Source organism: Oncorhynchus mykiss, chromosome 29, assembly GCF_057628025.1.
Source record: "Oncorhynchus mykiss isolate SJ-2025 chromosome 29, ASM5762802v1, whole genome shotgun sequence".
NCBI classification, from domain to species: Eukaryota; Metazoa; Chordata; class Actinopteri; order Salmoniformes; family Salmonidae; genus Oncorhynchus; species Oncorhynchus mykiss.
This window is the reverse complement of record NC_143050.1, coordinates 20,682,887-20,704,687: the sequence shown is the minus strand read 5'-3', so window position 1 is coordinate 20,704,687 and position 21,801 is coordinate 20,682,887. Positions and strand designations below refer to the sequence as shown.

Sequence of the window (21,801 nt, the reverse complement as noted above, 5' to 3'; positions counted from 1 at the left end):
AACCTGGGTGTAGGAGAGAGAGAGTGGGATGCCATGATCTATACCCAGAAAGAGCCACTTCATGACACCTGATAAGAAGAGCATTGAGGCCTGGATTCAGGATCAGTAGCCCTGTCCGTAGCCCTGCCTGCAGAAGCAGAGAAGCTGCCAGTAGCAGTGGACTGATGTGGAGGCAGGCTGGTCCTAGTGATCTAGCGGAGGGGGTGGGACACCATGATCTACACGGCTCTCCGTTGGCTGTTTCTAGTGTCCTTCATCGTGCTGACCATCTGCGGGAACATGCTGGTGTGTTTGGCCGTGGGGCTCAGCCGCCGCCTGTGCCGCATTTCTAACGGCTTTTTTCTGCTAGCCGTGACGGATCTGTTACTGGGTCTGCTGGTGCTGATCCTCTCTGCCACCCTGGAGCTGCTGAGTGGACACTGGCCCCTGGGAGGCATCCTTTGTAACATCTACATCTCTCTGGATGTGATGCTCTGTACAGCCTCCATCCTGACCCTGCAGGCCATCAGTGTGGACCGTTACCTGGCCATCTCAACTCCGCTATGCAGCCCCCGCAGGGTCACCCCTCCCCAGGTAGCTCAGGCCATCACTGTCATCTGAGTCTCTTCCCCACTTCCTTCCTCCCCATCCACCTGGGCTGGAACACGGATGACTTCAGAGTGCAGAACCTGGACTGGGTCGAGGTGGAGGGACGCACCTGTCGCTTTGAGTGGCACAACAACTACGTGCTTCTGGATGTCTTTGGTAACTTCTACCTCCCACTACTGGTCATGTACGATATGTACCACTGAATCTTTTGGATAGCACGTGAACAGGTTAGTGTTTTATTTCTTATCCATACTTGTTGTGCAGTAGTACCATTACCAGTGGTAGAAGTTGTGTCTGGAGCATCAATAGTAGTACTGGAAGAATTAGTCGTAGCTCTTAGAGTTACACCCATTTATTAATGTAATCCGCTCAGTCGTCCATCTGCTGACCTGTTTCTCAAACCTGTCTTCATCCTTCCATTCGGGTACGGCGTATCCGAGCTGCCACTGCTTCAATCGCACGCACGCACAGCATCAGCGGCGGCAACAGCACAAGGCCACAGTGACACTAGCAGCAGTTCTGGGGCCCTTAGTTATCTGTTGGTTATACCTCACTATTGTACCTTTACCTGCATGGGCATCGGGGCAGAGACTAATCCCCCTGCTACTGCCCTCTCTGTGGTGCTGTTGCTGGGATACTTTAACTTCGCTGTCAATCCCATCCTGTACCCGGCCCTGAACAGGAACTTCCGCAGGGCCTATGAGGAGCTGCTGTGCTGCATGGGGCTAGCGTGGAGACACACGTCCACAACTATCTGTGTGTCCCTGCAGAAACGAGTGCCATCTTTCTAATGCACACAGAGATACTCGTCTGACCAATGGCCACAGAGACACTGTCACGCCCTGACCATAGAGAGCTGTTTATTCTCTGTGTTGGTTGGGGTGTGATCGTGACTAGGGTGGGTCATCTAGGTGATTAATGGTTTATGTTGGCCTGGTATGGTCCCCAATCAGAGACAGCTGTTTATCGTTGTCTCTGATTGGGGATCATATTTAGGTAGCCATTTTCCCCATTGTGATTTGTGGGATCTTGTCTACAGTTAGTTGCCTGTGTGCACACCAGTAGCTTCACGGTTCGTTTGTGCATTATTGTTTTGTTCAGTGAGTTTCGGTTAATTAAAATATGTGGAACTCTATGCACGCTGCGCCTTGGTCCAATCATTATAACGATCGTGACAAACACCCTCCTCAAGGACAATCAGCCAGAGGGGAAGAGCCTCACACTGCAGGAGAGAAACAGCAGCACCATCGCTGACCAGACCAGGTAAAACACATAGTACTGGACATTACACAGTAGTAACATACTGGATCGGGACCAGGTAACACATACAGGACACATCATAAAGGTATATGTCAGACAATACAGAGTATTATGTTCTTTTTATGTCACCAACAAGAGGCCCTCTCTCTCCGTTTCATGTCCTAACTCACCTTCTACTACCTGGACACAGATGAGCCAGACAGACACATAACACAGTTGAGAAGAACAGACAGTGCAGGTCAGTCACACTCATGTATACAGAGGTTAAAAAAAAAGTAACATAGAAAACATCTCCACTGGACGAAAGTGAAAGTGTCTAGGCCGATCATTTCCCCAGCTAACTGATAGATCTGTAAAGGTTTCTAGAGGGTGGTGCTATTCTCTCTGCTGCACACCCACTGGTGGTGAATCAGTGACTACCCTGGCTGGATTAACTTGGTGAATCAGTGACTACCCTGGCTGGATTAATTTGGTGAATCAGTGACTGCCCTGGCTGGATTTACTTGGTGAAACAGTGACTACCCCGGCTGGATTTACTTGAATGTGTGTGTTCATCCCTAATAGGTGCAGCATGTCCAATCAGGGCTATGTTGGATGGATTCTAGGAGGTTGGCGGAGGGGAAAGAAGGACATCTGGAAGTGTCATCCAGGGATCCTGTAAATAATGTACCCCTGCGTCAACAGCCAGGCTGGAGAGTTCCACTGGGAATAGGTTCCCTCACATCAGTGGTTCCCAAACCCTTTAGTGTCGTGACATCTTCCTGTCACTGCCAACAGCTCTATCCAAAACCCGGCATAAATAACTGACCCACTATTTGGAATGTACTGGCTCACATCAACCAAACCACCCCCACGTTCACGTGTTGCCGAGATACACTCAGCCATTCTGCCATAATGTAGCATGTGACATTCGCACTATGACACTTTGTTTGGCTGTTTATCAGAATGTAGAGTCATTTCCTGATGGCTTTTGTCCACTGGATTTGTAGACTGCTTTGTTTCTGTCATGTGACCTCCTTGTAGATCAAATAGTTAATAATATAAATGAAATTGTTAAAGAAGTCCCCACACAAACTCTTTTACACAGATATTTGCACTCTGTACGTTGTATGCAGTAGTGTAAAGTACCTCTTAAGTAGTTTTTTTGGGGTATCTGTACTTTACTTCACCATTTATATTTTTGACTACTTTTACTTCACTACATTCCTGAAGAAAAATCTTGTACTTTACTCCATACATTTGCCTTGACACCCAAAAGTACTCGTTACATTTTGAAGGACAGGAAAATATTAAAATTCATAAACATCCCTGGTCATCCCTACTGCCTCTAAATGATGTCTGAGTGTGCCCCTGGCTTTTATGTCAATTAAAAAAACAATTAAATGGTGCCATCTGGTTTGCTTAATATAAGGAATTTGAAATGATTCATACTTTTACTTTTGATACTTACGTATATTTTTAAAACAAATACTTTTACTCAAGTATTTTACCGGGTGGCTTTCTATTATGGTATCTTTACTTTTACTCATGTATGACAGTTGGGTACTTTTTCCACCACTGTAGGCAAGGACTTATGTAAAGTCATCCACACAAGAACAGAGGTGACACAAACTAATGGAAGACATTTTTATCGGTTTGTGCATATCAATGTTAATGACCTATGTTTCTACTATACAAAAAACAGATACTGTATCTCTTGTTTAAACCGACTGATTGGTATGGGGATGTTTTTATTATGCTAATTAGAAACACCTCGTTAAGGGTTTACCTTAAGGAATAACTTTCCCTTACCGAAGAGAATTAAGGCTGTTGCACAGAGCCCCTCAAACATTTCCTTAGGTAAGGGCAACATTTAAGGGTTTTATGGTAGTTTGAAGGCATGCATGTGGAAAGAGTCTCTGGTATCCATGGAAACACCCTGACAGAATACCTTGTCAAAAATATTGCATTTATTTTGGGAGATCACAAAATTGAACTTCTACATTCAAGACCAGAGAAACAAATTGATTGAGAAGTTATCCTGAAATAAACATTTTGTTCTTTTTTCTCAACTTGTTTCTATTACGTCAAGCTAACTTAGAGTTGGTAGCTGGTGTCGCCATGGAATGTGCAGCTTATATTGTTAGCTGGTGGTGGAGGTTTTACTTTTGAAACCAGGGCAGAGGAAAGCAACATCCACCTCCACAAATGCTGTTAACATTGATATCCATACTAAATTAAGCACCCTTAACTTTTCCACTTAATTTAAGGGGGAAATTCACCTTAAAATGTTTGTGCAACTGACTTAAACTTAAGGAAAATGTAAGGGAAAATACAAGGACAAAATTTATTTAAGATATTTTATGCAACCGGGCCCAGGGCCTAAGCAATATAATTTATGTCTATAAAGAGTAAGTTTTCTAAGGATGTCTAACCTCATACATGGCTATAACAACTAGCTCACATACCATTAAAACCCTTCACACAGACATATGCAATTTGTTGTGAAGTATTGATATACTAATGAAGGTACAGTTAAATCTGATTTACTGGAATGTGATGAGGAACTCTGGATAAGCCTGCACATCACTGAAGATCACAAACATGGTTGGATTGGAGGTGTTGTCTGTGACACTGTCGTACAAATCAGCATCCTTCCCTGAAGGTTTGGCAGGAGGAACAATCAAGCCTGCTTGTCCCTGAGTGTAGTCTCCAACAAGAACCCTGGCCAGGTACATGCGCTTGTTCCCTTGTGCATCAGCTTTAGAATATCCCCTTGCTGAATAACTGGAGTTCACAGCAAAGTATGACCCATTGCCAATTGCAGCACCTGGACGAAAAACATATTGTTCTTAAAGAGTTTAAAAAAAATTAACAACAATGATACCGAATTGATCAAATGGATTTATGTCTCAACATCAAGCTCCTCCTCTCTTAGGAAGAGGTCTCAATATAACAGTAAAGAATATTGGTCATCAGACATGTTTCCATGAGACCATTCTCATACCATGTGTTCCAGCGTAGCTGCGATTGAAGCCATGGTTGTTGATCTGGGTGATGGAGTCGGAACTGGTGCCATGGAACAGCAGTTTCTCGTTGTTTGTGTGCTTGTTCTTCTCCTCCAGGAGTTTCTTTCTTATCTGGTAGCTTTTCCACAGTGAATCGTTCTGGACTCGTTCAATCTTCAAATAGCAAACGAAACATGTAGAAATCAACAGTGATTTATCTATTACTGAAGTGCAATCCCACCTAGCTAAATATGTATCGAACAGCAAAGGAATAGGAATTACACATTTCACTGGTTCCAGGAATTACAGTTCCATTCTTGAAAAAAAAATCCCAAACGCTTTGCTGTCTTTAAATGTAGCAGCAAACACAATTAAAATGATTGTCTTAAAAAAAGATAGTTGAGGGATTCCTAACATCAAATTTGTCAAATGTGAGGCTTTTCATATAACGTCACCATAGAAAATCAGTCTATTGTGGAATGCAAATGAAATTCTGGTATACATTTTTACAAACATACTGTAAGGATGGTGTTGTTGAGTAAAGTCTTCCGAAATTCCTTCTCTACGTCATTGTATCCCTTGGATCCTGGAGTTAGTGGGACCAGCATTAAGAGGGAACCCTTCATGTCATCCCAGTGTGCAGGTAGAGACACTGATGTATCGTCTAGACAAAAGAGTTTGGCATTTAGTGATCAAATTATTACACAATAAGTATTGTCATTAAAAAGACTCAATCATTCACAACTTTAAATGCATATTGATGATATACTCAGTTCCATGACATGTGCTGCAGCAGTAGGCCTAACCGCAGAAAAACATCGCTAGAACGACACATTCCTCTCTTGCTAGATGCACAAATAAAGGTGAATAACACTCAAATCTATTTTTTTTTACCCCAAAAATTGACTTCTGATGTGAGGTAAGCATTGACCTGCACTCAGAACATCACTTTGTTGTTTCTCTATGAATCATTGTAATATTGAGAATAAAAAAAACACATAAATCCCAAACTAGTTCAAATAAAACAGAGAAAACAGAATTATGGAAAAAACAAGATAATTTAATGGAGAATTGTATGGATCCTGTCATGCCAAATACTGCTTATTAACCATTATTTTACCAGGTATATTGACAGAAAACATATCTTGTACACCAAGGACCCGAGGATGAGTTGTAGGGTAGAGGATACGAGAAGAATGTGCCTATTTTAAAGCTATATTTAAATGAGCTCTTGTTCTAGAAAAGGTTGGAGACGCCTGATACACTGTATGCAACCACAAAATGACACAAAAAGAACACATTATTTTATATTTAATATCACCGTTCTACATAATTTAATTTAAATGCAGTCTAGACAGATGAGGATTTGTTATGGATGAACTCACCTTTCAGGTCTTTTCTCAATAACTCAATGACTCTTCTGCCCCCAAACTTGACAGCTCTCTTGTGGGCTACATTTGCCTCATAATCCTCATTGTTGATCTTGATTGTCACTTTGCTGTTGTCTTTCACAGCCTCCTCCAGGATGTAGTTGGTGAGCATGTCAAAAGACACCATTGTTCCACTGTGGTCTTTGTACTGCCACTCCACCAGGCTGCTCACCAGGAAAGCTGCCTGTCTGCGGTTCTCTGCCCTCTCCTGGTCCAGGACCATGTCCCTGATGAGGCTGTCTGCTGTAAGCACATCGCGGCTCAGGCCCTCCAGGCGGATCAGGGAGTCTGGGCCCTTCCTCTCCAGGCGTATCCTGACCGTCAGCTCCCTCTGCATGGCCTGCAACTTCTCCACATCCCCCTGGCTTAGCTGGCTGATGTACGGGTTCTTGATGGTTTTCTCAGTTTGCTCCTTCACTATGAGGTTTTCAATCCAGTCCCGGGCACGGCTCACAGCCTGGGGGCTCTCTGCACACAGCTGGAACACAGTCGGGGCAAACTCCTCTCCCGCCATGACAAAGTTCTCACGGGCAGAGCGCTCATCACTGGGTCCCATAAAGTAGGTTGTCACTGTATCTATGAAGAAACAGCACACATAATATAAATGTCACTTATGATTATAATAACTATTGTATTAGTACATTAACATCTACCTCGCACACTTCCATTCTCACTGACCTTTAAACCTGGTAAAAAAGCCCTTTTCCTCCACTCCCTCTCCCACTCTCCTCTTCATGCTCTTGTGGAACTCCGTCATCATGGCAGTCTGGAATATCAGGATCTTCACACTTCTCACAAACTGTCCCTTTTTCTTCTTCACAAAGTCCACCACTGCATCAATCATGGCGTCCGCAACAGCAGAGGGACTCGCCCCACCCTGGCCTGACAGACAGACAGACGGAGGCAGACACACAATGACATGGCTATGGAGGCAAACAGAAAGACATAGATGGAGACAGAAGTACAGATAGACAATGACATGATAGAAGCAAATCTGTCCCTGAGAGTGACAAATCACAAGACAAATATGGAAGGGAAGGAGACAAGGAAAATATGAAAGGGAAGGAGACCAGGAAAATATGAAAGGAACAAGTAAAAGTGGCATAGTATATTTGGGGAAAAAGACGTAGAAAGAACAAGAGTATTTGAAAATTAGGCTAAGAAAAGCAGCAGGTAGTCATTATGAGGAGCAGGTAGTCATTATGAGGAGCAGGTAGTCATTATGAGGAGCAGGTATTCATCATGAGGAGCAGGTCGTCATCATGAGGAGCAGGTAGTCATTATGAGGAGCAGGTAGTCATTATGAGGAGCAGGTAGTCATTATGAGGAGCAGGTATTCATCATGAGGAGCAGGTATTCATCATGAGGAGCAGGTATTCATCATGAGGAGCAGGTAGTCATTATGAGGAGCAGGTAGTCATTATGAGGAGCAGGTAGTCATTATGAGGAGCAGGTATTCATCATGAGGAGCAGGTCGTCATCATGAGGAGCAGGTAGTCATTATGAGGAGCAGGTAGTCATTATGAGGAGCATGTAGTCATTATGAGGAGCAGGTAGTCCCTTTCAGAGCACATGGAAGCAAAGCATATGGCCACTTTACAACCTCACAGTAGAAACAAAGAACACAACAGAACAGGCAACAAGTAAAATAAAAACATGCAACTACACAAAACAGTGTAGTCCAATAAAGACCATTAAAGCAGAGTACCTGTTCCAAGCGCTGGGAAGGACACTGAGGTGAACTTTTGCTCCTCACACTTCTTGAGAACATCGTACACAGTCTCTTTAATGATCTCAGGGTCATTCTGTCCCACAATGTGCATGATGTGTTTGCATGGGAGAGATCCTGCTGATGTCACGATCATCCTGCATGGTTGGAAGCTTGGGGATCTGACTGTAGAAAAGCATAAAAGGAAAGGTTTAGATGTCAAGAATCTAAGTTACTAAAATGTAAAATCAATGCACACCAGTGTTGTAGGACCCATTGACTGGAAACTGACTTTAGACTTTTACCAGACAGTATCAAACAGTACTGAAATGTCATCTCATTCATATCCAACATGACACCAGTCTCCTTGACCAGAAACATGACTACAGTATATGTTGACTCAAGGACATGGATACACACCAATCTCTGAGCACTCCAACTCCACCTTCAATCCAGCTCCTTCTAAAATGGATTTGGATACACCTGAAGAAACAAAGACATTAGTACAATATGGCTCTTTATTCTAAGTCAACAATTTTACCATTAAATAAGTTGTGTGTCTGTGGGGGTGTATTGGATTTAGCTTGCTTTCTGATTGTGTAGCTGTAAACACTGTTCATTTGCATTTCCATTTCAGATGTGTACATGTTAAACATCCTTATAAGGTGTTCCTTAATATTTGTCTTAGTAGCCTCATAAACATGAAACATTGATTACGACACCTATGCTATTGTCAGAGGTACAAGTCACCTGATTTGAGGTTAAAGTCCTTATTGGAGGAGTTGACAATGATGTCACTGGTCTCCTTGCTGATGTCTCCTGATGACACTTCAAAGGTCACGTGACCCATCTGCATGCTGTACACACCCAGAGAAGGGGATGACACCTGTCCAAAGAAGCCTGCGCCTAATGAAAATAACATGTTTAGACAAGGGGGTTCTGTGGAAACAGACATGCTCTAAAGAGGCAGCAGGGTCTCAGTGGTTGAATATTTTTGGGGAGACTTTGAAGGCTGTGAATTAGGCTTACCAGAGGATAGCTGTGATTGGCCAACATAGGATTTAGGATGTTGTGATTGGCTGGCACCTTGTGAACTCTGCCAAGTATACCCTTGTGTCTGACCTTTGAATTCCCTGACAAAGCACTGTAAACAGGAGATATAAAAGTGTTGAGTATTTATCAAACATATTTAAGAGCACAACACACACTGAAAAAGGTGAGGTTATGCAACAATACTACCTATGTGTGATGATATACACTGAATCCACTTTTAAATAATTTTCCATCTTCAAACTTACATCCACAGTTTGGGTGTCGCTGGGGTGGACCACGATGGCCACCTCTTTAAGGTGTGTGGAGTTTCTTCTCTGGCTGAAGTCTTTGACCTCCTGCAGAAGAAGCTTGGACACCAGGCCCTTAGGGAATCCCATGTTCCCAGTTCCAATGGCAGGGAAAGACAGGGATGCCAGCCTATGCTTCTCTGCCTCACTCAGACAATCTCTGATCATCGTTCTCAATATCTTAAATCACAAACACATGGACAATTTTAGAAACATTTTACTAAAACATGTCTATGCACTCTCAATAACCAGTGCTTAATTTGAGCTGGATCCTGCCGGAACCTCTCAGATTTGACCTTGTTTGTTCCGGCACCTATTTGCCGGGATCCGGTACCTTTCACTACAGAATTTATTAATTGTTTCACTGTTCGCACCGGATACATTCAAATAAAAGTGATCAGCGTTAAATCAAGTTGCCTCCTCGTTATTTACCCTGCCCAACAGAAAGACCATCACGTAAAGGTGTGGGGAACTTTTATCCTTTCCTGCCACACTGATTCCAGACCTGCTCTCTTATTTGTACATCAAGGTTATGGAGAGGGAGGGTGGGGTAAGTAACTGATCTCGACACAGGTCTTGGTAGTGGTGGTCAGCTAGTGAAGAGGTCCTTACGTAATCACATTAGTCGTCTCCCTACTGAATTTGAATCGCGGGAAAGACAAATAAAAAATGGATAAGAAAAGGCAATCGAGTTTGATGACATTTTTCAAGTCCAAAAATCTAGAGAAAGATGGTGAATTGAACCCATAACGAGCCAGAGAACTGTCAGTGCAGGAGGAGTGAGGTGCAAACTGTTCCTGATGGCAATGCCTAAGCTAGCAACGTTGCTAATCCCAACAGTTCAGCATCACCACTGGCACCTCCACTAGCTAGTAGGCCTACAAGAGAGTCAGACTCAGAGGGAGAGGAAGACGGAGAGCTGGGGGGAGGGGGGCAGTGCATTCACAGACTAAGTGCTAGGATCAGGTGCAATTTGCAGTTCAAGAACAATCAAACACATGGGGCAGCAGGTAGCCTAGTGGTTAGAGCACTGGGCCAGTAATCGAAAGGTTGCTGGATTGAATCCCTGCGCTGACAAGGTAAAAAGGCAGTTAACCCACTCTTCCCTGGTAGGCAGTCATTGTAAATAAGAATTTGTTCTTAACTGACTTGCCTAATTAAATAAAGGTTACATAACCCCAGGCTTGTCATCCAGAATTCAAAGTTGGGCTGTACAACATGAAAAAAGGTAGGGAGCTTGGATCTAGAAATGACTGGAGGGATTAAACTAGTACAAGAGTGAGTGGAATGTACAGTAAGTTAACATCCTATTCCTCAGATGTAAAAAACAACATAGAGCCCGCAGAAAAAAGGGTTTTGAACATGTCTGAACCAAGATGCATTTGGTGGCAGCATGCCTTGTAGACGAGGCTAATGGTTATAGTTAACACTCAAACTGAAAAAATAGACACGACAGCCAGAGTCTTCAGAACAGCGTTAGGAGGCTAAAGGTCACAGCCACAGGCTCGCTCATGGCTTTGAGCAAGAAATTGACTCTCAGGAGTTAAATGGCCTTGACATGGGGAGAGTCATTGTGGGAGGTTTGGAAAACTAATTTCTTTCCCTTTACAAACTTGTTCTGTACTGTGAAGTTTATCTGAATATGTGCATCATATTATCACACAGGCAGGAGGCCTGTGAGGCCATATTCGTATATGTGTGTTCTGCTGTTTCACCAACATAGACAGTAGGCTACTTGGCTGTTTACTCTGTCTGCTGTGCTGCTACGTTGTGTTTGACACTTTTCTTCTCAATGTGTTCCGGCACCTCATTGGGGGTAGAAGCTGTTATAAGGAGCCTTCTGGTCCTAGACTTGGCCCTCCAGAACCAGCAGAGAGAACAGTCTATGACTTGTAGTGACTGTAGTCTTTGACACGTTTTTGGGCTTTCCTTTGACACCGCCTAGTCTATAGATCCTGGATGGCAGGAAGCTTGGCCCCAGTGATGTACTGGGCCCTACGCACTACCCTTTGTAGTGCCTTGCGGTCAAAGGCTAAGCAGTTGCCATACCAGGCGTGGATGCAACCGGTCAGGATGCTCTCGATGGTGCAGCTGTAGAACCTTTTGGAATCTGGCAAATCTTTTCAGTCTCTTGAGGGGGAAAATGTATTGTCGTGCCCTCTTCACAACTGTCTTGGTGTGTTTGGACCATAATAGTTTGTTGGTGATGTGGACACCAAGGAACTTGAAATTCTCGACCCACTCCAATTTCAGTCCCGTCAATGTTAATGGGGGCCTGTTCGGCCCTCCTTTTCCTATAATCCATGATCAGCTCCTTTGTCTTGCTCACATTGAGGGAGAGGTTGTTGTCCTGGCACCACACTGCCAGGTCTCCTGCCTCCTCCCAATAGGCTGTCTCATCGTTGTCAGGGTCTTGGCCTACCACTGTTGTGTCGTCAGCAAACTTAATGATGTTGTTGGAGTCGTGCTTGGCCACCCAGTGGGTGAATATGGAGTACAGGAGGGGACTAAGCACACAGCACTAAGGGGTTTGAGTATTGAGGATCAGCGTAACAGATGTGTTGTTGCCTACCCTTACCACCTGGGGGCGGCCCGTCAGGAAGTCCAAGATCCAGTTGCAGAGGGAGGTGTTTAGTCCAAGGGTCCTTATCTTATAGATGAGCTTTGTGGGCACTATGTTGTTGAACACTGAGCTGTAGTCAATGAACAGCATTCTCACTCACTATGTGTACTCACTCACTCGTGTTACGGGACCTCCTGATTTACAAATTAAACACGTTCAATAACTCCTAGCTTACCTTCTCTGCTGAGCCAGCTCCCTGGTCCCAATGGGGGCAGACAGTATGGATCACCCTCTGACATCGCAGGTTGTAACCGTCGGTGACCACAATGTCACCATAGGCCAATCTGTTGACGCGAGCCTCATCTGTGGCTGCTGATTGGAGCCCAGGACCGGCTGCCTTTAGGATAGCATTGGACACAGCACCTTTAGTCAGGTCCAAATCCTCAGAGATGGTGTTGACGATGCCCTCAGACTAGAGGTTTCAAAACAAATGACCAAACATTAATGAAGAAAGAAGGGAACAGCTATGTATTTCTATTCAATCATAAAATATGACTTCCACAAGGCAGCTGTCATTCCAGATAAAGAAGAGTAGAATGAAAAGTAAACAAATTATACACCTTATACTCTGGGTTATCTGATGTACTACTTATAATACACGTATCAATGGTTTATGTGGTGCTCTGATAACTACGGAATGTGTACTCACATATTCCTCCTGGATATTTCCCTTCCTCAGAATGATCTTCAGACCCTCTTGTGTGCGATTGGTCTGTAGAATTTCCCCACTGCCTGCCCCCTCAAACTTCCTCTCTTGGCCATACTCTCTCCTCTGCTCCTCTCGGTTTTCATGATAAGTTCTTTGAGTTCTGCTTTCTCTAAATCCTCCTCCCCTATCTCCATGTCCTCCTCTACCTCCACCTCCTCCTCCTCTACCTCCACTCCCTCCTCTACCTCCACTTCCTCCTCCTACTCTACCTCCATCTCCATGTTCCCATTGCCTATGTCCCCATGGTGACTGTCCCTGATATCCAGGTCCTTGATGTCCGTAACTATGTTGTCCTCTTCCCCGTTGTCCTCTTCCCCATTGTTCACTTCCCTGTTGCCCGCGTCCCCGATGTCCATTTCCCCTATGTGCACCCTGCGGAGGCATGGTAATTTTTGGGTGCAGGTCATTGAACGTTTTCTGGACAGCGCTGGCCAGGGCTCTCACAGTGTTGTCACTGTTGTCCACCAGGTGAATCTCAGTCAGGGAGGTCTGACCACTCAGGTTCTCACAGTAGTCACGCACTGCCACAGCAATGGTCTCAGTGCACAGGTCCAGAGGAAAGCCGAATATCCCAGAGCTGACGGCCGGGACGGCAACAGTTGAGCAGTTAACCTTCGCAGCCTCCCTCAGGCTCTCATTCACAGCTTGTTTCAGACGCTGTATGGCTGTTCCCTGGTCAAAGTCTGTGAACCGTGGACCAACCGCATGGACCACATACTTACAGGGCAGATTGCCTGCATCTGTCACAATGGCGTCTCCTGGCTGCAGTCGGCGGTTATTACGGACATGTTGATCACTGAGCTCCTGCAGCCGTGGACCAGCAGCCTTGAGTAGTGCTAAAGCCAGGCCTCCAATATGCTGCAGGTCTTCATTGGCTGCATTGACTACTGCGTCCACTTTGAACTTGCAGATGTCTGCCTTACTGACAGAGACCAGGATTCCATTGTGTGTCCTCACCGCACAGCAAGATGATGGGCCAAACCCTTCCTCCCCATCTTCATCATCGCCCTCTTCTTCCTCCAGCATGTAGTCTTCCTGCAGCAGCACCACACAGCCATGCTCCTTCATCACCATGGAAACAAACATACTTCCCTTCTCTTGGAAGTACTTTCTTGCTCCAGGCTTCATGATGGTGAGCTCATCAGTGCAGAAAGGTGCTACCATCTTCTGAAAGGTCTCTTTGACCTTCTTGACATAGAGACGGGCTCCAGAAAGGACAATTTTGGGCCTTCTGTGGTCAAAGTGGACATTCACCTCATCACGCTTGGCAAAATGTTCCCAGTCCTGGGATTTGTTCTCCTGGATGAATTTAACCACGGCACAGGACTTGACACGGACAGCCTCTTCGACTCGTGAGTAGTTTTCAACAAAGTTCCGCAGACTGTTGCTGACCTCTCTGACCGGGTCCAGGAAGCCAGACACAATGATTCTGTCTCTGCTCTCTGGGTGAAGCTTTATCACCACCGTTCTTTTCTTTAGGGAGTTGTAGGCATCCACCAGCTGGTTGTTCAGATATTTCCACTCAGGCTTCCTCAGCACCTCCTGATCCTCCACCATAAGGCTCTGCAGGGACAGGGCAGTCTTCACCCTCTGCTCTGCATCAGCCAATGCTCTGTCTGAGCTACCAGTCAGAAATACCTTTCCACCCTCCACTCTGTACACAGCGTTGATGCCCCGGGATGTGAACAGGTCCTGGGACATCTCCATACTGTCCACTGACTGCAAGAAGTCCAGGAGTTGGGGTTCCAGCTTCAGCTGCTTCTTATTCATCTTGAGCTCCCTCTCCAGAATCCAGTTCTTCATCTTGTACACCTCTGCAACAAGACCTGAGAGAGCCAACTTCTTGGTGTCGTCTCTGTAAGAAAAACCCATCTCTGGGGCTTCGTCTGCTGCGCGCTTCAGAAGTCCTTCCTGCTGCAGGATATAGAACATGGCAGGGGACATGTCCATCTCCTCCGAGATGCCATCCCTCTGCCTCTCTATCCGACTCATTGCCCTCTGCATGAGGTCTTCCACCAGCCCCTGGAGTCGCTTTGTGTCTTCGGCCAGACCTGCAACTGTCAGAGACCCTTTGGAGGCATCCATAGCTAGGACAGCATCCTCTTTCACCACCGAGCGGACTTCTTTCTCCACTGCCTTCCACGCTGGGGCACTTGCAAAACACTCAAACACAGCATATTGGGCCATGATGTCACGGAAGACAATCAAGGCATTCTGTTTCCATCCGTCTACATATTCGCTTGTTAGTCCTTTCTGCCTTAGCAGGGTTGGCAAAGGACTGAGTTTAACCTCAGGAGTATCCATGTTTACTTGACAGAAATGAGCCTTCATCTGGTCAGTGATGGGGGACAACTGTCTCTTCATGGAGAGGAATTTCCATACTTCAGAATGCACACACTCTATGAAGGGGTCAGGCATCTTCCACATTGGCCTCTCCTTTCCATACAAGGCAGTGCTCAATGACTCATAGTATGGATACACGTTGACTGGGACTTTGCCAATTACATGATGTTTATTTAGAGTGGTTTCCACAACTGAAACGACATAGATAACGGACTGTCTTTCATAGCATGAAATGAGGGCGAAACAGAATATTTCTGTTTAAGGCCAAGAGACTGCTGCACCAACAGAATAGCACGGCTACATTCAATTCCTCGTATAATAGAGTGTAATAGATTACCAAATAAACAAATTGATTAACATTTATATAATTAAACAGCTCATTCAAACAGCAGGTTTTACCTTCTGCTGCGTGGAAGGTGACAATGCATGCCTGTTCCTCATGGAACATAATGATGTCCTTTGCTGGGCCAGCCCACTTCTCAAAGTAGAGCACCAGCATCTCTTCAGGTATGTTGGAGGTCAGGTTCTCCACTCTCACACTCTGGCACCTCTCTAGCAACCGGCCAATCAAACCCTGCTTCTGGAAACTCTTGTTGCTCTTGCTCTCAGTAAGGAACCGCTCCACATCTAAAGACAGACAGCAATCATATCCTTAATATCATGCACAACAGTTATTGAAATGATGATCCCTTCGTGTGAGGGAGAGATCTGTTTTTATAATACTTCAAAAGTGAAAGTCATTGTTAGTTTTCTTTGTTGAAAAAAATTGATAATTTGAAATAGTGACCAACCTTTGGGATTATTGAAGGTCACAACAGCTCTGTTTGTCTCACTGATGACCTCCAGGGAGAAGTTGTCTTCCTCCAGGCCAGAGAGGGTCTCCACCAGCAATGTCAGCATCTCTCTCGACATGTTCTCAGGAACCCTCTCCAGCACCACAGCAGAGCTCTGAGGAGACACCTCAGCAGAGCTCTGAGGAGACACCTGAGCTCCACCTCCCTCTCCAGGCCCACTCTCAGAGTTGGGATCTTGCTGTGCTTCACTTGACACATCTGGGATTAAACACACTAGATATTCATATCCACTAACCTCATTCATATTTTCACATTTCTCTGACTTCATTGGCACATTTCTGCCTATGACAAATTTACAAGTAGATATGGCCTGATAAGGCTGCATTTTGCAACACTGTCTAATGATATGCCAATAGGGATCATTATGAAATGTATTAGGCAAAACATTCAATATAATAATATTAGGTCAAGGGAATGCATCAACAACCACAGAAGCAAGGAAAAGATGTTACCTGACAATTCATTGCTTGTAGCACCAAGCTGGAAAACATGCAAAACAAACAAAATGTATACGTCAAATAGTTAACCAATGGGAATCTTTACAAGTATGCTGTTTAATAGTAGCCATAAAAATAATGTATTATCCATCAGTTGGACGCCCTGGCTAGCCTGTCGAGCCAAGACAGCACAAATTTAGCCTACAGTTAATCTCTGTTTAACCAGAAGTAAAATGTTGCATACAGAGCATTCGGAAATTATTCAGACCTCTTGACTTTTCAACATTTTGTTACGTTACAGCCTTATTCTAAAATGGATTACATATTTTTTCCCCTCATCAGTCTACACCCAATACCCCATAATGACAAAGCAAAAACATATTTTTTGAAAATTTTGCAAATGTATTAAAATATTTAAAAAACTTAAATATCATATTTACATAAGTATTCAGACCCTTTACTCAGTACTTTGTCGAAGCACCTTTGGCAGCGATTACAGCCTTGAGTCTTCTCTGGTATGACGCTACAAGCTTGGCACACCTACACACCTTCTCTGCAGATCCTCTCAAGCTCTGTCAGGTTAGATGGGGACTGTCGCTGCACAGCTATTTTCAGGTCTTTTGAGAGTTGTTAGATCGAGTTCAAGTCTGGGCTCTGGCTGGGCCACTCAAGGACATTCAGAGACTTGTCCAGAAGCCTTTCCTGCATTGTCTTGGCTGTGTGCTTAGGGTCGTTGTCCTGTTGGAAGGTGAATCTTCACCCCAGTCTGAGGTCAAGTTTTCTGAGCAGGTTTTCATCAAGGATCTCTCTGTACTTTGCTCCATTCATCTTTCCCTCAATCCTGATGAGTCTCCCAGTCCCTGCCGCTGAAAAACATCCTCACAGCATGATGATGCCAACACCGTGCTTCACCGTAGGGATGGTGCCAGGTTTCCTCCAGATGTGACATTTGGCATTCAGGCCAAAAAGTAAAATTTTAGTTTCATCAGACCAGTTGATCTTGTTTCTCATGGTCTGAGAGTCCTTTAGGTGCCTTTTGGCAAACTCTAAGCAGGCTGTCATGTGCCTTTTACTGAGGAGTGGCTTCCGTCTGGCCACTCTACCATAAAGGCTTGGTTGGTGGAGTGTTGCAGATAACGTTGCCCTACTCCCCTGATTGCTCTGTTTTGCAGGCGACTAGCTCTAGTAAGAATCTTGGTGGTTCCAAACTTCTTTCATTTAAGAATGAGGGAGGCCACTGTGTTCTTGGGGACCTTCAATGCTGCAGAAATGTTTTGGTATCATTCCCGAGATCTGTACCTCGACCTAATCCTGTCTCGGAGCTCTATGGACAATTCCTTCAACCTTATGGCTTGGATTTTGCTCTGCACTGTAAACTGTGGGACCTTATATAGACAGGTGTGTGCCTTTCCAAATCATGTCAAATCAATTGAATTTACCACAGGTGGACTCCAATCAAGTTATAGAAAACATCTCAAGGATGATCAATGGAAGCAGGATGCACCTTCAAGTCTCATAGCAAAGGGCCTGAATATTTTTTATACATTTGCAAACATTTCTAAAAACCTTTTTTCACTTTGTCATTTTGGAGTATTGTGTGTAGATTGATGAGGGAAAAAAATCAATTTTAGAATAAGGCTGTAACGTAACAAAATGTGGAAAAAGGGAAGGGGTCTGAATACTTTCCGAATGCACTGTAATTTGGCCAGCTGCTTGCTTGGATTTTTGTTTTTGGTCAAAAAAGACCATAAAATCACCAGAAATTCAGCTCCATCACTTTTTATTTTTAAATTTGGGAATGCATTAAGCTAGTAAAAGAAAAATCTGGAAAATGAATTTGGATCAATTCTGAATAAATTATATTTAATTACCACAAGCTTTCAATGGAAAACGATAGAATGACAAACCAAATAAATATGTATAGCAGCCTAGAGTGCGCTGCCAAACTGCAGCAACAATTGGCAAAAGTAGGGTGATTATTGGGAATGTGCTGGGTGCCGAGCTCTTTCTTTTCTAACACGCTGAGTTGGCCAAATCTGACTTAACAAGAACAGACACATACAGAAAACTCCATGAGGGGTTGCTAAAACAGCTGTCCTCAGAACATTTGTTTTTGATTTGAGGCTCATGTACAACGCACTATGAACTTGCCCGGTCCTAGTGTAGCCTACAGTGCTTAATTTGTAGATCAGGGGGTGCCGGAACAAAAATTGAGCAAGAGAGGGTGGTGACCTGGGGAGCTTTGAGGTATCGAAACGCATGAGAAAAAAACAATCCCCTTTATAATAAAGCATTGCATTCATATCCCATTTGCATAGTGGAATAGCACAGTAGAGTAGAGGTACTTACAGAAGTGGCACACATGGGGAACATTTTAGGAAGCCTAGGTTCTAGGAAAAATTTGCCATTTTATAAATGCCTTTCATGCAATTCTATGTCATTTTACATGACTGGAGACTGGCAGAATATTTTTCATACCTAATACTGCACAAATGATCTAAAGGACAGGCTACTTTGACACCAACACACTGAGAATCTTAGATAAATAAAAACGACCTTGTCTTAAATCCAGCAATTTAACCTTAATTTAACCAGCAATTTAATTTAACCTTATTTAGCCAGACAAGTCAGTTAAGAACAAATTCTTATTTACAATGACGGCCTACACCGGCCAAAGCAGGACGACGCTGTGCCAATTGTTCACCACCCTATGGGTCTCCCAATCACGGCTGGTTGTGATACGGCAGGTAGCCTAGTGGTTAGAGCGTTGGAAGGTTGCAAGATCGAATCCCCTAGCTGACAAGGTAAAAATCGGTTGTTCTGCCCCTGAACAAGGCAGTTAACTCACTAAGTTAACTCACTAGGCTGTCATTGAAAATAAGAATATGTTCTTAACTGACTTGCCTAGTTAAATACATTTTAAATTAAATGAAAATACAGCCTGTGATACAGCCTAGGCTAGGTGTGTGGGGATCCATATTGTAGGTTACAATATGAGGAAGAAATTAAAGTTCTACCTCACCCAATGATGTGAGTGTGGAAAAGGTGAACAGACTGTTGTTTATCAACAAAGACAAGCCACCTCAGTTTCCATCCTTGTAGGCCTAATTATGATGTTAGATGTTACTTCCCCACAAACACTGCTTACAACTGAAGATAGCAGTCTGTTACAATAATCCTTATTTATCTTTAGACATTCTGTATGAGACAAATACATTACAAATCTGGGCACGGCAACGAATACGTGCATTTATCTCTGATTGGCTGCAGTAAAAGTGGCGCATGACAGAACAAGCTAGGTTGAATCCGGACAACTGTAGCTGGACTGGGCAGGCCTCAACACCGTTGATAGCAGACATTCGTACATTTGATTTCACAGAAAGTCAACAATCCAACAGTTGCAGCTATTCATATAGACTACTCACCGACAGAGTGCAAGCCTCTTTCAGATTTCCCCCCGAGGATGACAAGCGCAACTTCACAGTTTCATTGTCTACAGTAATTTCATGGTTATCTCTCGATAGAACCCTTTCCCTGACTGTGGAGACAAATGCGACATCATGCACACGTCACTTTACTGGAAGTCACTTGTACATATTTACATTTGTATGGTTAACACTATTTCACTATTATGATATCCTACAGTAGGCTATAAAATGACAACTGTACGATACAAATCGTCATCCGTGGTGATCTGCTTACCATCCTCAGATTTGAAATAAACAGTTGCTCTAGTGGAGCGTTGATCCTCGTAGTGCACCAAGCAGTCCCCTCCACTCGACTTCTTTTTACTTTGAAAATAAATCTGAAGTTTGTTCTGTATCCCTTTAGAGACAGAGTTTGTCCAACTGACGTCTACAGTGATGGGATAAGGATATTCATCCATCGTTTCTCCCCTCATGAGAATACTGTTTGGGTATGAAACGCGTCGTCCTATTCTTTCACTGCATCCACTGTTTCACTTTCGTTTCAGCCTCGGTTGACGAGGAAATCGTGTGTACAGTGGACCTACTGATCATATAACCACGCCGTATATGAGTAGGCCGGCTAAGGTTGTAAAACATTATCGGGGCATATAAACCTATCGGCCTATACTTTTTGCACCTGTCTACAGAGCCTTTAGGGAACTGGATAGCTCAACGGGGAAAGATCTATCAATCTCTGAGTAATTAGGAAATAACTAAAAGTTACTTTCGTCCCGGGGTTGTGCCGAAAAGCTCCCCCCTGAATCCCCCCCATTCGCGTGAACGCGCACGCACTCAATTCTTCATTGCTGCGACTTGCTTGCTATTTGAGATTTCTGATCATTTAGGCTGCGTTTCATGTTATTTTTTAAGACGGTTTGATCGCGGGGAGGCACTAGTAATGTATGCTATTTGTTTAAAGTGTCTATAAATAAATCTATTTGCCAAAATTCCTCATCTCTCCGATGTCTTATTCGACCAGTAGCTGTTCTTAAATGTTTACTGCTTGCCAGCATTAATAGTCCCAACCGATTACAGTACATCTCTCACTCTCTCCCTCCCCTCTCACTCCCTCTTTCCATCACTTGAACAATTCTGAAAAGTTCTGAGACTACCAGAAAGAGTGAGAGTACCATCTGGTGTGCATAGAGAGTACTTCTACTATGTCATGTAATGAGTGATACTATCCAGCAGATGGAAATCCCTAGACATGGTTGTATTTGGGGTTCCTTACTGAAGTAGGATGAGTTGAGGCAGGTCAGAAGGGCGACGAAGGGGTTAATTTGGGTGCGGGATGGGGGTTTGGGGGTAGAGAATGGGTAAGGGTCTCTTAGCTCCGGTGAGTGCACATGTACATGTTAACCCCAGTCTGCACGTAAAGAAGGGGACTGTCAATTATTTAGATAGGTAGAGAAAACGAAGGCAAACAGGGAATAAAGGATAATGGGAATAAAGGAGAATGAAAACAAAAGCTCTCAGTCAACAGAGGAAAAAGTCAAGGTGTTCATGAAACGTAATCTCAAGATGATGGACGAACAGGTGGATCTTCTTTTTTTTTTTTTTAAAGGTCTCGCGTTTCGGTGGCCCTGTCTGATCGTAGCTATGCTAACTCATTACAAAATTAAATGTGCCTTGTTACAACAGGGTAGGGAACACCTCGTTCTCTATCAATCAACAATTTCCCCATGAAATAGTGGAGGGACGACGTGCCCTGTACCCCACTTTCAAAAGGCTCCGAACAGAGAAGCAGAATGTTCGTCTAGTGGTCGATAAATTGTATGTAAACAACCCAATGTTCATGGAGTCGAAGATAACAACGTGGCTGTGAGTGATAGCAACCTCCTGCTGAAGTAGTCCACGATACACATTTGCACCGCATTACACAGTACAACTATGGATTCATTTGTATTTTCCAAAAACATTTTTAGCATGATGGACTCTTTTTATTGTATTTTCTCTTTTTTTTATTCATGTGTAACGGATGTGAAACGGCCAGCTTAGTTAGCGGTGGTGCGCACTAAATAGCGTCTCAATCGGTGACGTCACTTGCTCTGAGAC

The 21,801-nt window shown here is 44.0% G+C and overlaps 1 protein-coding gene and 1 pseudogene across 7 annotated transcripts; one reads left to right on the top strand and one right to left on the bottom strand.

The window, feature by feature from the left end:
* The first annotated feature begins 211 nt into the window (after nt 1-211).
* On the top strand, nt 212-916 carry LOC118945286 (histamine H2 receptor pseudogene; annotated as a pseudogene).
* Nucleotides 917-3,777: 2,861 nt separating this feature from the next.
* Nucleotides 3,778-20,826, bottom strand: LOC100135999 (VHSV-induced protein-10). Of its 7 annotated transcripts, XM_090226182.1 has the most exons (18): nt 19,982-20,777; nt 19,705-19,817; nt 18,629-18,669; nt 16,295-16,322; nt 15,780-16,040; nt 15,388-15,615; nt 12,586-15,179; nt 12,112-12,348; nt 9,272-9,493; nt 9,003-9,117; nt 8,724-8,879; nt 8,394-8,456; nt 7,974-8,159; nt 6,944-7,147; nt 6,221-6,841; nt 5,354-5,499; nt 4,835-5,009; nt 3,778-4,657 (listed from the first exon to the last, which is right to left on the bottom strand). In XM_090226182.1, the coding sequence occupies exons 3-18, from the start codon at nt 18,650-18,652 to the stop codon at nt 4,374-4,376; spliced, it is 5,544 nt and encodes a 1,847-aa protein (XP_090082308.1). In that variant the 5' UTR covers nt 18,653-18,669; nt 19,705-19,817; nt 19,982-20,777; the 3' UTR covers nt 3,778-4,373.
* Between the last annotated feature and the right edge of the window lie 975 nt (nt 20,827-21,801).

Coding starts and splice junctions, on each gene's coding strand:
- LOC100135999 (XM_090226181.1), bottom strand. CDS start 20,180: ATGAGGGGAGAAACGATGGATGAATATCCTTATCCCATCACTGTAGAC. Junction 16,323..19,704: donor AAGAGGCTTGCACTCTGTCG/GTGAGTAGTCTA, acceptor CATGTTTTCCAG/CTTGGTGCTACAAGCAATGA. Junction 15,180..15,387: donor CACCTTCCACGCAGCAGAAG/GTAAAACCTGCT, acceptor ATGTCGTTTCAG/TTGTGGAAACCACTCTAAAT.